The 17,491-nt window shown below is 41.5% G+C and overlaps 1 protein-coding gene across 5 annotated transcripts in view; it reads left to right on the plus strand.

The window, feature by feature from the left end:
• SORCS1 (sortilin related VPS10 domain containing receptor 1) overlaps positions 1–15,121 on the plus strand; it is a 464,079-nt gene extending 448,958 nt beyond the window's left edge. For 2 of the 5 annotated variants that reach the window (XM_054689902.1, XM_037497970.2), the window contains 4 exons: positions 218–317; positions 9,670–9,775; positions 9,885–10,045; positions 11,903–11,987. In XM_054689902.1, coding sequence (XP_054545877.1) covers positions 218–317; positions 9,670–9,775; positions 9,885–10,045; positions 11,903–11,967 — 432 coding nt within the window. In that variant the 3' untranslated portion in view covers positions 11,968–11,987. Of the gene's footprint in view, positions 1–217; positions 318–9,669; positions 9,776–9,884; positions 10,046–11,624; positions 11,988–14,894 lie in introns of those variants that run through there. The other 3 variants (XM_054689905.1, XM_054689903.1, XM_054689904.1) reach the window with 3 other exon arrangements.
• The last annotated feature ends 2,370 nt before the right edge of the window (positions 15,122–17,491 follow it).

Consider the following 17,491-nt stretch of genomic DNA (forward strand, 5'->3'; position numbering starts at 1 on the left):
ATATACTAATAGTGTTATTTTGTAGCAATTTGTATGTAAAATCAGGTCATGTTTTAAAATGTTAAAAATTATATCTGCATATTCTGAAATAAAATCTCAAGATCATATAAAATTCAATATACTTCTCAGGTGTAACTTTGGAACACCCTGGTAAATATTTCTCAGCAGGCTTATTTCTAGTTGGTATGAAAATTCACTATGCCGCTGCTTCTTTCAGATATCGGAGCTGCTGATCCACAAGCTCAACCAAAACTCCGTGCACTTTGAGCTGAAGCCTGGGGTCCAAGTCCTTGTCCATGCAGCCCACTTAACAGCAGGTCAGTTCTCAGCCCCCTGGCTCCTGTCTGTACTCTGGCAAAGGGGATTCCCCTCTATGCTTCCACATACCCAGATCTGATGGTGCCACTGATAACAGAAACCAAACATCAGTCCTTGGAGGGTCCCTTTATTGGCATTTTAGCTGCTATAGAGACTTGTCAGGCAACAGAATACGTTGACTTTTCCTCCTTATTTCCAGGAAATAACCATCTATAATCTCCTCAACACAGGCTCCTCAAGTGATGACATGCTTCTTCTCTGCAAAACTCTTGAAAATAAAGTTAACCTTACAAATAACATTTTCTGATCTTTCTTATAAACTTATTTTTCAAATGATTTCTGTCACAAAGAATTTCTTTAAGTTTTAGAAAGTAGTATGGTGAAAATAGCTGGGACTGAGGAGTTGTCCAGGGCTGTTGCCAGAATTGAGCCCCAAGTCCCCAGTAACCATGAAGGTTTTATCCCTGGAGAGAGCTCCAGATGGCAAAGCGTAATGTGAAGTTGAGAAGATCTAGAAAATGTCCCCAACTTCTTATAGTTCTTTCCATATCTGGGAGTTTGGGAATCAGGATTCAGGTCCCTGGGATGAAAGGCCTGTTATGAGATCTCAGGTGACCACACGATTCGTAGGGGAAGCCACTACAATACAGATATGCGTCATCAAGGTTACCCAAAGAACAGGAGTCATGGATGCACTTTGAAGCAAAAGCCCAATCATAGATGGAGCCACTTTGGAGAGAGTGGAAATTCTTTGATTTCCAACTATTTAGGCTGAGGGTTCTTCCCTGTTGGAATTGAGAAGAAACAGTGAGGAGAGAACTGATGTACAACTTCTACCTCAACTCGCTTTCACATCCTGTTATTACCCCCTGCAGACAGGAGAAAATAAAAATTAAAAAAAAAAAAAAAAACGTGAAAAGGACTACTGTTTGCAACATTTCATGTCTCATAAGCAGGATTGCTAATACTGTCCTGGGGACCGTTCCGGCAGGCTGCCGCCTTCCATTAATTGCTCGGCAGATGTTCAGCATCCTTCTTTTAAAAATGTTAGAACCACAGTGTGTTGCTGGTGAGAAAGGCAATGCATAATTTGGTTTGTCTCCAGGGAAAAAGAACTGTCTCCTTTCAGGAATTTACTGGCCTTATTTTGTTTTTCAAATTCAGTTCCCTGTTTGCTTTTATGGGAACACAGGGTAAGCATTTCCAGATACCTGGATGCTATTACAGACCGGATTGAGTTGGTATTCCCACATGTGTTCTATTTGGGAATTCATTAACTTTGGTTTCTACACTGAGTAAACTTAAAACATACTCCCTGTTTTGTTCTTAGCTGTTCTGTACTTCTCATTTCTATGCAATTCCTCAGGAAGGTCTAACCACCCCAACAGCTACGTTGCTGAAATGCTTATTCCTGAAAAGAGAGACTTGAAGTTTTATGAATATAGGGAGAGAAGTGGAAGCTGGTACTAAAAAGACTGACAGGAGGCCAAGGCATGAGTGGCTCTTTGGTTAGGGTTAGGCCCTGGTGTCCAGGTTTAGCCGACTAAGGATATGAGGTTGCAGAACAACACACAGAGTTGAACAACAGAGTAGAAATTGATCAAGGGTTGCACTGGAATGTATCTTTATTCCTAGTATTCCTAATTGGAATAGTTCCTCCTCCCCTTCCCCACCATTCCACATCTCTTAGATCTCTGTGGTTTAAGGCTCAGCTCAGTTTACCTTTGCTGGAGTCTTTCTGGAGACCTTTATCTGGGCACCATCTATCCCTTGTCTGAACTCATGGATTTTTTAGTCTCTCTCTCTACCATCATTATCATCTTCATCGTCATCATCATCACTCCTTGGATAGAGTTTATCATAGGTGTGTCTCCATCGTTGTACCTACCAGAGAAACTGCACATTATCAGGCACTCATGTAAATGGTTTGATGTACACTCAATTTATAACCTATGGAGACATTCAAACAGGCAGAATTCTAAGAAGTGATACCCAGAAATATTCATTTTTAACAATTTTCCCAAATGATGCCTGTGTAGACAGGCCTGTGTACAGTCTCAACAAACAAAAACCCTCACGGAACAGTTCACTGCAGAAACCCATCCACATAACCAAGAAAGGAGCACATCTGTCTCCAGCAATAAATCTGATTTACAACTCAGGGCATCCACTAAAACAGGTATGTGTTTAAAAGCAGTCCCTGTGATATTAAGTGTAGGAGAGAATTAGTAATAAACATTAAAATCTAATTTCTTGGCACATTTGGAGCCAACCTAGTTGCCAGAATGGGTAGATGACAGTGGCAGTAGAAGTAATGGGGAAAAAATGAAACATGTCTCTGAATCGGGATGTTCTATATCCATAATCTAGATGGATGGCAAAGGCCAGCCAACAGCTATGGCCATGAAGCACTTGAAAAATGATTATAGTGTAAACTAGAATCTCTGTGACAGTTGTAATTGAATAGCCATGCGTTTTATGAAACTTAAACAAATGATATTATCTAGATGCTATTAATGTGCTCATATGAGCAGAAAATGATACATCTGCATCTTGTAATATTTCAACATGTAGGGGAAATCAAGGTGTTATCCTGCCCTTAGCTTTCCAGTGGGGTCACTGCTCTCCCAGAGTTTTAGAAACATGATAAGAAAATATAAAAGGTTACATTTCAAAAAATAATTAAATGCAGACTAACACAATGCCCAGGCCTTCCTGCCTATCCAGCAGTTGCCTGGCTTAAACTCTTATGTGTAACATAACTGTCCCTTGTCAAGGGCTGTGTGGGTTTTTAATAAAATGTTATCTTATGCTATCATGTCCTCTGTGGTGAAAGCTGACTAGTTCACATTCTTTTTCAGGTGTAATAAAAATATATCATCACAGAGATATTAGAAAATTAATATTCCTAGACTTCAGTTGCTACCACTGGGTATGTTATGAGTGGATGTGGGAGGGGACAAGAAACTCAGAAATTCAGCCTAGGTTGTGGTCCATCATGAAATCTGCCCTGCAATTTCACGTTGAGAATGTTTTCCACTTGAAGGCAGAATTAACATTGGTCCAAATGCTTTAGAAAATACAGTGTCATCTGAGCCACCTCTTTATAGATGCAGATGCCACATCGCAGAGTGTGGAGCTCTGAACTGTAAAGTGAAATAAATTGTTGCAATAACATTTTCCATTTAGGGATGAAATTAGTACTAGTGAAATTCTTCCACAGCCAATAAATTTATCTGTCTCCTTAGTCTCTTGTTGCCTTATTATCTTCACTGTAATCATTTACAAGTCTTTCATGAGTAAAGTCACAGCAGTAGTATTTTACTTTCCTTCTGTTTTCCCCCCAAAGAAATTTTTTCCTCTATAAATAAGTAGGCTGATTGACAGACACATGGATCTAGTGAGTTTTGGTAGTTATTAAGTCATTATGTTATTATGATAATTAATAGCAGATATCAAGATATCTAAACATATCCCTTTCTCTGATATGATTAAATGAATGCTATTCTTTCATAAATATGCCAGGGACTAGCAATGAGGTTTTCTTTAGCTTCTGCTAGGTTCTTTCTTCTCCATTTTGTCTAAGATACCTTGGGACCATAAAGAGACCCGAAATAACCATGGGGTAATTGGCCTGAGTTGGCCAGGCCAGAGAATGTACTAGAACTCTTGGGCACAGAATTATCAAGGGGATGATCAGATGAACAGTTCAAGAAGAGAATACAAACATGCATCAGGTTGGAAATAGCTCATAGTTAAGATACAGGAGATATAGTTCACCAAGGCAATGGCAAAGCAGTTGAGTCAAACTGGGAGAAAACTTTATATATATATATATATTATATATATATATATATATATTTAAACTATAATATATGTATAATGTATTACACATGTGTAATATACATATAATGCAAAGGAGATACCACTACCTAGGGCAAGCTACCTTTTCTTACCAAGTTTACCAAGTTTTTTATTCCTTGAGTGACCTTATATCCTGGGTTATATCTTACAAGCTCTAGTTGTACTTCTTCTTATTCAAGTGTCTTGGTTTAGAGGAGGACATTTATAGTATCTTACTCATACGTTGCCTCCCTGTCAATGGGGACAGTTAACAATAATTGGGTAATGTAGACCCCAACAGTGAGAATTGCTAACTGAATGTTTAATCAGATGAAAGAGTTTTGCTGACAGTATTAGTAAGATATTGTTGTGTAACAAACAACCCAGACATTCATTGTCTTAACTATATGCATTTATTGCTTATTTATCTGTGAATCATCTGAGTAGACTTTCTGGCTTTGTCTATGCTCAGTGTTGGTCTGCAATCATCTATGGATTATTGGCTGATCTTGTTTCTTTTGCCTGAAGAATCTAGAACCCTTGGTTAGGGTAATTAAGCTCTCCCCCGCATAATCTCTCTTTAAGCAGACTGTCCTGGGCTTGCTCACGTGTCAATGAGAGATTCCAGGAGACAGATGAAAAGTGAAAAAAACCTTAAATCTCTCACATGAACCATCATTTCTATTTCATTCTGTTGCTAAATCAAGTGATGGTGCTAGTCCAGAATCATGGAGTGAAAAAACAGATTTCTCCACTTGGTGGGAGAGGCTTCAAACTCAAATTGCGCAAGACTTGGACACAGAGAGAAGTAGAACATTAATCCAGCAATACAATTAATATACAGGAGACTCATCTCTCTATTATGAGAGGCTTGGAAATGCGTAGTCAGTTTAGAAAATTCTCCTGGCACCATAACCAGATTGAACAATCAAGAGGCACATTCCATTGTTTTGTTTTGTTTTTGCAACCCAGAGAATATAAAAGTTAGGCATACTCTAAAGATAGAGACTAGATGCTTTATGAGTGACAGCAAGTGGGGCTGACCACTGGGACTCTGAAGCTGGTAGACAGAGTAATGACCTGTGTCCCTTGTTACATGTGTCAATTTGAGAGGTATACTCTCAAAGGCATATATTTTTTTTAAGCATATCCTAGGAAACTGTGTTTTCACAGGTACTCCAGGTGTTTCTGATTCAGATAATCTATAAATAACACCTGAAGAAACAGTTCACATATTAGCAGGCTTAATCCTTACTTTCAGCCCTAGGAAATCAAAAGGCATCCATCACTTTCTATTGGTCACTGGACCTGGTCTTTGAGGTACCATGTAGTCATTACTTGGCCCAGTGACCTCAACTCCCTGTGGCTGGATATACCTGAAGACTCATCCTCCCTTTGACACAGGCAGTGACACTTTACTGGCCACTAGGACCCCCTGGGAACTCATACCCTGCCCAGCCTCCAGGACTGTGGTTTGATCTCAATGGGAGATGCCATCCTTGAGACTCATGATTGGGCTGAGATTTCAACTGGAGTCCCTTGGAGTTCTGTCACACCCACCTTTACCATATGCATGAATAATGGCAAATAAACCTCTCAGCACTTTCTCCCAAGCTTTTCCCTTGTTTAGGTTGCAATTGGAGAGGGATTAATTTATGCTAATTCCGCACAACAAGCTAAATCATATTTATCACAGGTTTCCATTCGTCAGCAAAACACACACAAATGCACCTAAGTGTTAGGCAAACTAAAATATGCAGCTGCTGTGGAGCAGAGAAATACAGGGTGCAGATCAGCCAGAGGACACCACCCACAGAACAGAGACCAGTGGTCCCCAACTTCTCACTGCTGCTGGGGCTACTTCCTGTCTGCCTGCCTCTTAGAAGTGACTGAGTGATGCAAAGATGATGAGTGGTTCCACGGCACACATTTCTGAACTGAGGATGCAGAAGCTCATTTTCCCAAAATAATATGCTAATTACTTAACAGTGTTAATGCTGCTTGTTTACAAAGGATGATTTGAATGGAAATGATTGAGAACTGAAAGATCTAAACTTATGATGGGGAGATAACAACCCTTTCAAACAGGTTTAGTATTCTGCCTGGTTGCTTCATCTCACTGATATCCTACTTATTATTTAACTATCAAGTTAGAAAATAGAAGTTTAGCTAATCCAGTTAACCTGCATCTACCTGTCCTAAGCATCTGTGGCTCTATCTGAACCCCCATTTGTTCCCTCCTATCAAATTAAGGGTTTGCATTAGAAGGATTACCTTTAAAATACTTTCCTGGTGTTATTTCTGTAAGTGTGCTAATGATATTATGCTAAAATCAAGACAGAAGGGGAAACCTTACCTTTTAGAGTTACAAATGAAATTATGACACCAGAGATTGCTTCAAAATAATGCAGTGGTTTGGGATTATGGGGACTGGATGAGTTTAGAAATAAAATATTTCTAAATATTATCTCTACAAATGTAAGTTATCACACTACACCCACAAGTCCCGATAGACCCCTACCCCTTTTGCTTCTACCCCACGCCCCCTCTGGTATCCTCAGTTCTGCAGTCAGATTTCAAAGGTTTATTTTGTCTATTCCTTTGCTTAGTTTTTTTATGTTCCACATGAGTGGAATCATCCAGTGTTTGTCTTTCTCCTTCTGACTTATTTCACTTAGAGCAATCCCCTCCAGTCCCATCCATTTTGGGAAGAGTTCATTTTTTTTTTTTTAATAGTTGAGTGCTGTTCCATTGTGTCTACACCACATCCTAAGCCTCTTCAGTGTCCTTGTGTACTTAGGTGATTTCCATAACTTGGGTAATATGATTATTGCTGCAATGAACATAGGAATGCATGTATCCCTTCAAATGAGTGGTTTGTGATCTTTGGATAGATTGCTAGGCAAGGGATTGCTGGATCCTAAGGTAGATCTATTTTTAATATTTTGAAAAAACTTCCATACTGTCTTCCTTAGAGACTGAACTAGGCTACAATCCAACAGTCTGTGAGAACTGCTTTTCTCCCCCAACTCCTTTGCCAGCACTTGGTATGTCTAATCTCTTTGATATGAACCATTTTCAAAAGTGTTAGATGGTATCTCATTGTGGTTTTGATTTGTGTTTCCCTGATAATAACTGGCGATGATCATGTTTTCAGGTCCCTGTTGGTTATCTATATGTCTTCTTTGGAGAAGTGTTGATTTAGTTCTTCTACCCCTTTTCGATTGGATTTTTGTTTTTGTATGGTTGAGTTGCATGCATTCTTTGTAGAATTTTATTTTCACAGAACTATATAATTCAATAAAAATTCATAACATAGTCTGTGCAATTCACGGGTTGGTTTAGGAAAGGGGAGGAAGGCAGAGAGGAGTAAGGTGGAATCTATTACCCAGAAGTAAAATAAATGTTCATAATATATAAGCATATACATACACACGTTTATACACATACATGACATGTACATATATACATGTCATGCAAGTTTGAATAGATGATCTTTGATCCTAACTTCCCTCTAAAACTTAATATTTTAACTTGTGTCACTTGTTTAATTTTGTATGATTTCATAAAAATCAATTTTGAAATTTTTTAACTTATTTGTATTCAATTGAGTAAACTAAATTTAACTATTTGGATACCTTCATTGTATATTACCACCATAGTGTACCCACCACCAAATCACCCATAGTTCATCACCATAGTCCATTGTGCTTCCTTTCCCTCTTTGTTCTTATCCCTTTTTAAATTTCTGATATCTCCAACTGCAGTTGGTCCAGGGATGAGTATACAGAAAATGAGTGTGTATGCTCTTCTATTTATTAGTTCAGAAATGACAGTAACCAATAAGAACTTCTTTTCTGTTCAGTGGAAATCATTGCTCCTTTCTTCCATGTGAAAGTCAATTGCGATAACATCCATGACAAATCAAAATTCTTCTCTTCCCAACTCCTTTGCTAATGTCACCGTATTTGCCTAAGTAAATGAAAAAGACCTTCATTTTCTAATTCAAATTGAAAGCTCATTTGCCTTGGGCATCTAGATGTAGCAGAAACACACCCACCTGCTCACAGGGACTCACCCACTCCCACCTCACAGCTAAATGCTGCTTGACATACAGAGGAGAGAGAGTGACAGGGGTCTGTCCCTTCAATGGCTCCTGAACGTCCATTCCACTGAAACTAAGGCTTTCTTCTGTGAAAAATTGCTTAACTTTTTTTCACCAAGACTCTTTGGCATATGGAATTACTTTCTAGTATACGAGTGGCCAGAATGTAATCCTACAAAAAACAGACAGAAAAAAGCAAGCACGAGTCTTATCTGCACTCCGGCCAAGTGAACTTTTGTACCTGGGTGACCAGAACTTTGCCCTCTTGGCTCTCAACAGAGAAAAGTCACAGGAAATGGTGCTGAAAGGTCACCCACATCTGTAGGTATCGGGTTTGCTTAAATTGATGGGAGGTACAGGTGGATATCCAGGCTTCTATGGGGTACATGTGGTCTTTTATGCTTGAACTGTGCTTGTTAACAAAATGTCAGTTATTCAGAAGGTGAAAATTAATTTCAAAGTCATTAAAGTACAGCAGGTTTAACCCTGAGATGGAAGAAGGTTTAGAGGTAGAGAAATATGTTCCCTGGAGATGCATTCTAAAAGGGAACTCAGGGAGAGAGAATTTTTTGTAGATGTAAAGGCATCTGTCTAGTCCAGGAGAACACACTGCATTTGAGAGACTTGTGCTTCCATGCAGAGTTTTCAGGGCTGTGGGAAATTGTAGAGACAACATTGGATGGCAACCCCTCACCACAGAAAGGCTGCCTTTGTAAAATATGCAACCATCACTTCCTGCGTGTAAAACAATATAAGCATGCTCATAAGTCTGTTTATTCTCTAACCTGACAACTGCCTGGGTAGGAGAGGGATTGGATAATTCATTAAAAATATTCCTGTTGATGGTTCTTCTGTTTATCTGCATTGCTCAGCAGGATAAGCTTGCTTTCAGAATACAGGAAATTTAATTATTATGTTTATTACATTATTATACATGTTCATTACAAGTAACTGCAACCATAGCAATAAAGACTAACACTTAATAGAAGATGTGCCTGATACTGTTATCTCTGCTTAACATACATTAACTCATTTGATCCTCATGAACATCCAGCGCAAGACGTATGTTATTCTCATTTCCCCACATAAGGCACATCGACGTGAAATCACTTCACCCAGGATCACCCAGTCGGCACATGATGGAATAGGATTTGAATACAGGCAGGTGGGATCCATAGTCTGTGCTTCAAATTGCTCCATGCCCTTGTTGAAGAGGCCAACTGGTGCACTCCAGGGTCTAAGCCAGGCTCATGGCATCCACACACCAGCTGCGTGTCAGGCCTATTGTGCAGTTAGTCTGTGGGGACCCTGAGCCTCCCCTTACCTCTCTGTGAGAAGCATAAGCCTCTCCTGCATCGCGCCTGCAAGTCTCTGCTCATGACCATGCCTCATTTTCTCTGCAGCCCCCTTGGTGGACCTCACTCCGACCCACAGTGGCTCTGCCATGTTGATGCTGCTCTCAGTGGTGTTCGTGGGGCTGGCGGTGTTTGTCATCTACAAGTTCAAGAGGTACGTGACCCTCATCCATGCCTCCCCTGCCCCTCTTCCCTGACAGGTTCAGAAGCCTGTGTCATAGTTCTCCCGTGCACAGCAGTGATGGTTTCTGTTAATGTTTTAGGAAGATCCCGGGGATTAATGTTTATGCCCAGATGCAGAATGAGAAAGAACGAGAGATGGTCAGTCAAGTCAGTCACACTGAAAGCAGGCCTCCTGCCCCTCAGACTGGACTGAGGAGGCCTGGCCAGCTGATAGATGAGAAGGTGGAGTCACGGCTCATAGGTAAATGATTCCTGTAGCTCTCAGCTGTCTGGCCTGAGTAAGCAGTGGCTGACTCTCTCTCTCTAACCCCTCTCTGGCTTGACATGACCACTTTCTTCTGCTCTAACATCCTTGAGAGAAATATCTGAGATCTCACTTCCCTTGCTTCCTTCCATTGGAATGAGAAAAAAAAAAAGCCTTCTTGCTCCTATTTAGTTTTTCTTTTGCATTAGTTTGTTTCTCTTTTTGCAATGACCTTGTAGAAATAATGGGCTTCTAATGTTCATGGGTGAAGAGCAAAGCATTTGCTCTACCAATGTGCCAGGAGGCCTGAGCTGGTGGTCCTGAGGGTCAGGCAGGGTTGGAAGGTCAGGGAGTGTAATGAGCAAGATGAGACATGGGCAGCCTGTCCTTGAGACAGCTCTAAGCAGGGCCACCTGCTGCAGGACACTGCAAAGCAGTGACTTGTGAGGGTGTGATAACCTGGCCACCTGGGGAATTTTTTTCAATATAGCAATAGTCTAAAAACAAACTATTTCCTCACAAAACACATAACCTGAGAATTTTGAGGACAAGAATCTTAGAGTTTGCAGGACATCCTGGGAGCAGGCTTCCTAAGAAAGACCACTGAGGGTTAGAAATGAGACTATTAGAAATCAGTTTCTTGGCTGATTTCTCCCTCCTGTGAAGTGTCCCCAGGCAGTCTGAAAACGGACTTCATCATTTTTCAAGGAGCTCACTCTTTGCCTGTGGAGTGGGAAGCATGGGGACTCAGCAGCTGGGTATAGAGTCTGATTTTGATTGCTCAGTTCTACTATTTACTGCAGAGACAATTGTCCAGGAAGGTAGACCAAGTCTTGGAGCCACCCTTGCTGACTCATTTATCTCCTTGTTTCCTCCTGCCTATTGGCATCATGAGTTGAAGCTGTAAAGGCTGCCCTCCACATCCTGCATTGCTGACTATGACGGATAATATAATAATTATTATATAATATTATATAATATCATTAATTATATAATAATTATTATTATATAACCAGTCATGCTTCACTCTAATGAGATAAATGCCAGACCACCTAGAAGACCCTTACATAAGATTTTTAATCTGATGCTTGGGCAAGAGGGTGGCTAAGAATAATGAGTCCCTTAGTGGACTAAGGGACTCTCTTTAAATGGATACAGGAGGGCTCTATGGCTGTATTGAGGGGAAATCTAAATGCAATGACTAGCTTGTGTAGGAGGTATTAATCACAACTGCAGCCACATCTGGTATCCAATTTTCACTGTGCACTTTTATTTGGGGAGACAGGGTGATAAATGCATAATTGCTTTGGGTTAAAAAGAAAAAAGTCTTTTCTGTCTGCAAGTCCAGAGAAGCATGCACCCTGTCTTTTCACTTCTAAAGTTTCTAAGTGTGTTTTCTGTGGGTCATTTGGTTTTCAATGCCATCCCCACGGGGTATGAAGCACAGCCGCTGTTGACTTTATTAAAGTAGCAATCCCTTCTTCACCAGGACCATCTCGCAGCCCATTGCAAAGTCTCTGACACCTTTCCATTTCCAGTGTCATTAAATGAGTAAGTGTTACACGTTTTCTCTTAGGAGAGTAGCTTTACCCTCCCCTCCCTCCCCTTCTACTCAACCTGGTGACTCATCTCTCCGGTTGCAAAGAGCAAGACACGCCACTCCACCTTCAACGCCAAAGCGGGGATCTGCTGGGGCACAATTTGCAATTTAAGGAAAACCCCCAAAGGCTACAGGCGACCTGCTGATCAGGAAAGAATTTCGCTCTTGTCAAGTGCATCATCCTTCATGACCACTAACTTTGTTTTTTTTTTTTTTTTTTCTTTCCTTTGTTGTTCTGTTTCCTATTTTGCCAGGAAGTATTTCCATAGTTGCTGAGAATCAAAGCACAAAAGAAATCCCTACCTATGTAAATGTTTGAATGGAGGACGCCAGTAAAAACAAAAAACAAACAAAAAATAAAATAAAAACAATCAAAATCCAAACAAACAAACAAACAAACACTCACTGCATCGGGACTTTTTAATTCTTCAGACACAGACAACAAGGGTTTTTAGCTTTAAGCCTGTGCATGTGGACAATACTTTGAGAACATGCTTGGAGGGGCAGTGTCCAGGTGCTCTATTTTAATGGAAAACACTCCCCTCCCCTTCCTTCTTCTCTCTTTTTTCTGATCGGTCGTGTTTGTAGAGAATTCATAACATATACAGGCCAAGGAAATCTGCATGTATTTTTGGAAATATTCTTGGCTGTAGATTTAACAGCTATTTTAGCAGTACAGGCTGATGGGTGGATTAGCCACTTCAGCCCCTTTCCTAAGACACAAAGACATGCACAGGAGTTTGAAACCCTGAGCTGTTTCTCTGGTCCACCCCCCGTATTGCCATTTCCCCTCCTATGTTATCTTTTGTAGCTCTGCTGGCCAGCAATGGCCACCAGACTGCTTTCTCCATCCTGTGAGGCCCCAGGGACAAAGAAACAAGTTGAAGTTCAATGTATGCAGGCAGAATAGGGAAGGGGAGGCAGGGGAGGCGAGCATGGCAGAAGTGGACCTTTGTTTCCTGTTTGCCCCTTCCACCATAACTGCTTCCCCAGGAAGCTTTCCTGCTGCCCCAACTTCGGTAGAAAACCCCCTTAGTCACCCATGGTCTGGCCTTCCCGTTGTTTGCTGTCCACATGTGGTCATGATCTGTTGAATGTCTTTGTATATCTCTTCCTTCCAAGAGCCAAGATATCCTTTAGCTCCTCCAAACTTTGCCTCCTGAACATGATGCTAGATCCTGGGCATCACCTGATGTTCCCTGACTATGACCTCGCCTCTGCCAGCCCTGCCCCCACCACCCGCAAGTTTCTGATCTCTGTCAGTTTTGTACACTCACAAGCATGCCAGCTCCCCTCCACCCTGACCACTGCCTTGCAGGGTTCAGTTTCATGCACCCTTTGCCTCTTCCTGAAGAACCTCCCCCTTCCAAATATCCTTGTCTTTTCCCACCTGGAAACATATAATGTGTGAAAGAGTTGATATATGCAAAGCAATTCAAACCTGGCCATGTACAATTGGAAAAAAAAGGGTATAGATGTGTCGTGGTGTTCTCACATCTTAACAAAAATCACGTGCAGTCAGATTCTAGAAGGTTCTCTGAAAAATATTTTGAAGATATTTCTATATGACAGGGCAGTTTCCCCCTGTGATGGTTGCTGTTGCCCAGTATTTCTTCTCTCATAGTAAAGTAAAACCATTTGTAAAATAAAACTAATTTTAAGCAGCAGAAGAAGCATGGCTTTATTGTTCCAGGGTGTCACAAAGTCGGCGAATATATGCAGGTCTTGTCTTACATTAGGATGAGATTTTAATAATGTAAGATGGTCCCAGTTCTTTCACACATGTGCACTCCTGCCCTCTAAACATCATAGTATCTGCAAAGGAAAAAATAACTAAGCATAAAGGGGAGGAGTTGATTGACTCAAAGCAGGAGGAAATTCCAGTTTTCCCCAAGCAACCATGAAAAAGGAAACAGAAGCACTTCCAGAGAATCCCTTGAAATATTATGGATAGGTCAAATCCCAATGTAAAATTGAGATACAAGCAATTTTGAAAAACTACTTGGAGAGCTCAGTGTCCTTCTGGGCTGTGTCCCCAAGCCAACAACAGAGTGTGACAGGATGGACCATAATATGCATCCAGGTTTATCCTGAGGATGTAGGAAATAATGGTGGGGACCCCTGCCTGGTGTAGCTCAGGCAAGGGAAGATGAACAAGGCTGCGGTCAGAAAGCTAATCCGTCAGGAGCCTGTATGGTTGAACATGCCCAGTGTGAACCTGGGAAATGGATTATGCCTGAGACCTCCATCTATTTGTAGAGCTCAATTGATCCACAACCTGCCAGGCTTCCTGCCCAATGGGGAATATCCCCATTGATCCTCTGCAGTTGGAGGGCGCCATGTTTAATTTGGAAAACAAAGGATTTGGAAGCCAAAAGAGGCTCACTCTATAGCAAGGGAAGTCCTCAGAGTTGTGGGTCATTTCATTTTAACTGGCAAATTGTGAGAAAGGAAGTAATGCTCTTAATCTAGCACAGTGCCTTGCCTAGAGTAGGTATAATGAAAATTATCTGTTGGAGGAATAATGAAGGAATACATGAGAATACACAGGGAAGATGGTGTAAGTCCTAATTAAAAGTAGAGGTGGACATGAGATGCCTGGCATTTGGGAAAGTGACCAAAGCTGCCAGCTCCAGATTCAGCATCTCCAGTTTCCTCCTGTGCCTCTCCCCGCAGTTGCCCTCCCACCTGTAGGAGATCAGGGAGGCAAGGTACTGCCCAGGGGGTCCTCACTGTTCTTAGGGTCTAGCGCTGTGGTTCTCAACCCATGGTACCTGGACCAGCAAGGTCAGCATCACCTCAGGCTTATCAGGAATACAATCCTTGGATCCCACCCCAAAACTAATGAATTAGAAATTCCAGGAGTGGGGCCCAGTAATCAGTTTTTGTAAGTCCTTCAGGTAATTGTGATGTATGCTGGTTTGAGAACCACTGTTCTAGGCCATTCCAGCTCGAACCCAAAGAGAAGGCAGCAATGAGAGCCTACAAATGGGAGGGACCCAAGTGCCTACCTCCTCGCTAGCAGCAGGTGCAGACACAATGAGGAGTTTGGTGGAAGTAAGGCCACAGGAAGAGGGGTGAGGAGGATGTGAAAGGTCAGTTTCAGGGCATGCTAAACATCTGATATTGCAATGTTTCCCCAAATCCCAGAATACCCTGAGCTATCCAGCCAACACTTTCTCCTTTGCCTTATTCCTAATTGGATTCCCTGTCCAAAATGCAGAGGTTTGCTTTGCTTTTTTTCAGAAGTTCCAAACAGCAACTTTGAAAGCAGTGGGGTGCTTGGCAGCTGTTCTGTGTTTTCCAGGATTCCAACTGAGCATTGAAATCCCTCATTTGCCAACTTATTTTTATAGGAAGCCAATTTAAAAAAATAAATGAAAGTTTTCTTATAGTATCGGAACTACTTCTAATTTTAAAATGACTTTTTTGATGTATTTTTGGTTAAATACTATGTAGTGTAATGTATAATTGCTCTTGTTTATTGCTTTTACAATCATATTTATTAAACAGATAATGTCTCTAAAGTCTTTGCCTCAAGGTGTTTATTTCACTTCAAACCTTAGTGTTGGGTGTGGACACAAGAGCAGTGTGCCTATAGGATTTCACGAAGACTAATTGCATGAGAATACAGCAGACACTGCACGCCTGAGAGTGATTTTTGCTGTTGTTTTGATTTTTGCTTACAAAGTAGAATATATTCTATTGCCTCAATTTTGCCTACATTTCAGCTGATACTACCGTAGTTGGTGCTTTATTCAGTTACTGTATTCTACATTAAAAATCAATCCAAAATGGTTTCCTTGGATATGCAACATGCTAGTTATTATAAGTTTAAATTTAGAAATTCTGTTGCTATGGAACAAACCCCTAATTTTTTTTTCCAAAACCTGTGGGTAATGAACTGAACCTTGGGAGGTAATATAGGTTCAAATAATGGTGTAAAGATGACTCTGGACCTGAAATCATGGGAGAGAAATTCTGCTGCCAGCTGTGCCAGCTGTGGCCTTGAGCAAAGCATTTTGGCAAATAGAAGTTTTAGGGTCTTTGTACATGTCATTTGAAGGGAAAGGACATCTTCCAGTCCTGGCATTCTGGGTGGTGAGTCATTCACAAGAGTCCCAAATAACTGATTTAAACTTGGCCAAAATAGAATGATGGTCTAAATCCAAGTGTTTCCAGACCCTGCTGAGATATCCCCAAAGCCTAATGTCTCAGAGTCTTGTTGACTCTGTTCCAGGGTCAGCTTGCAGGAAAATCCTTTTACTTTGAAGTGACCTTTAACCTTTCTTTGCCCACAGGTAAATCTCCTGACCCTTCATCCCTTTCCATGCTAGGCCTCTGCTGTGCATCCCCATTAAGAGCAATTTCCTCCTGTTTCAGTCAAGGTAATCAAACAGACCGTCAGAAATCATCCCTGGAAATTTTAAATACACGGCATTTATTTATTTTTTAAAGATTTGTTTATTTATGCATACAAGAACTGGGGTGTAGACCAGAGGTGTGGGGGGTGAGAGGATTCACCAGAGACAGAGTGGGGAGCAGCATGTGAGACAGGGGAGGTCTGCTATGCCATGTGGATCAGCTACCTGGCCAGGGATCGAACTCATGCTATAGTGGCTGGCAGTAGCTTGATAGTGGTGGGACTTAACCCCTTGAACCACCAGAGAGGCCCATACATGGGATTTAATAAAGGGAATTTGTTGCTTTGAGGAACAGAAGAACAAGATGCCAGCTTTGCAGGAAGGTGAAGTGGCTACAAGGTTAGCATCACAGGGAACCTCTACCTTGCCAGGCTTGGAAGGCCCAAGTGTTAGAGAGCCCAGAATCACGGCTCCTACTCTGCAGCAGAGGCTGGAGGACATGTGCCAGAGACCTGAGCGCAGCCAACGGTACTGCCCAAGCAGAGGAGCAGCACGAGGGAGCTCACCTTTCCCATGCTGGGGTGCTCCCCAGACCAGCAGAATCTCCCCAGTATCCAAACCCAGCCTGTGGCAGTGGGGTTTGGGGAGTGCAAGTTACCTGAAATCCAAAGGAGCAGAGGAGAAGTGTGCAGGGAACTGGGAGGGCACAGACAGGTGCCGACATGGCCCCTCTTTCAAATCCAACCCACAACAGACTCAACAAACACATCGCCCCCAAACCAAATGCATGTCTTTCTCAGTGACATCCTTTCAAATATTCCCTCTAAACAGCACATATTTGGAATGGCTTTGTGTTTAGTACCCCTTTCTCGCTGAATTTTGTACAAACTCAGGAGAGTGTTTCTTTTTCCTCTCACTCCCTCACTTGTAACACTAGGCATTGCCATCAGGGGGCGCTAGATAAGTGCCGAAACTCAATCAGAATGTTCAACTTGGTGTTGTGGCAAGTGCATTTTATTTAGCAACATTCTCTGAGGTGCCCTTGTGGGTTCGACTCCCCTTACCCTGCTAGCACCTCTAATTACATGTTCAATTGGTATTTGTCAAGAATCAACACATCCTTGCCCTTTCTCAGTTACCATTCAAGCTGCTGTATTCAGGGAGCTATTCTTAGACATTAAGGGAAATAATTGCAGTTCAGGAAAAACTGACTAGAAAGTAGCACAAAAAACAAAGGCCTAAGTTTGGGTTCTGAATCATTATGTAAATTATTTACCTATTTCCTCAGAAATTAGTAGAATTTTGAGTGGTGGGTGTCCTTCAATCATTCCAGAAGGACATATTCCAGGAAGTGGCTTGAGAAGGTTTTCATGTTAAATAAGTGAAAAGGGATTTTTGGTGGACAGAATGCAAAGACTGATTAATGCAACTGTGGTGTGACTGCTTTAGGTAGTGATACTACAGTTGAGAACAAGGCAG

The sequence above is a fragment of the Talpa occidentalis genome, unplaced genomic scaffold, assembly GCF_014898055.3.
Source record: "Talpa occidentalis isolate TD23 unplaced genomic scaffold, MPIMG_talOcc4v2.1 talOcc4.8, whole genome shotgun sequence".
NCBI classification, from domain to species: domain Eukaryota; kingdom Metazoa; phylum Chordata; class Mammalia; order Eulipotyphla; family Talpidae; genus Talpa; species Talpa occidentalis.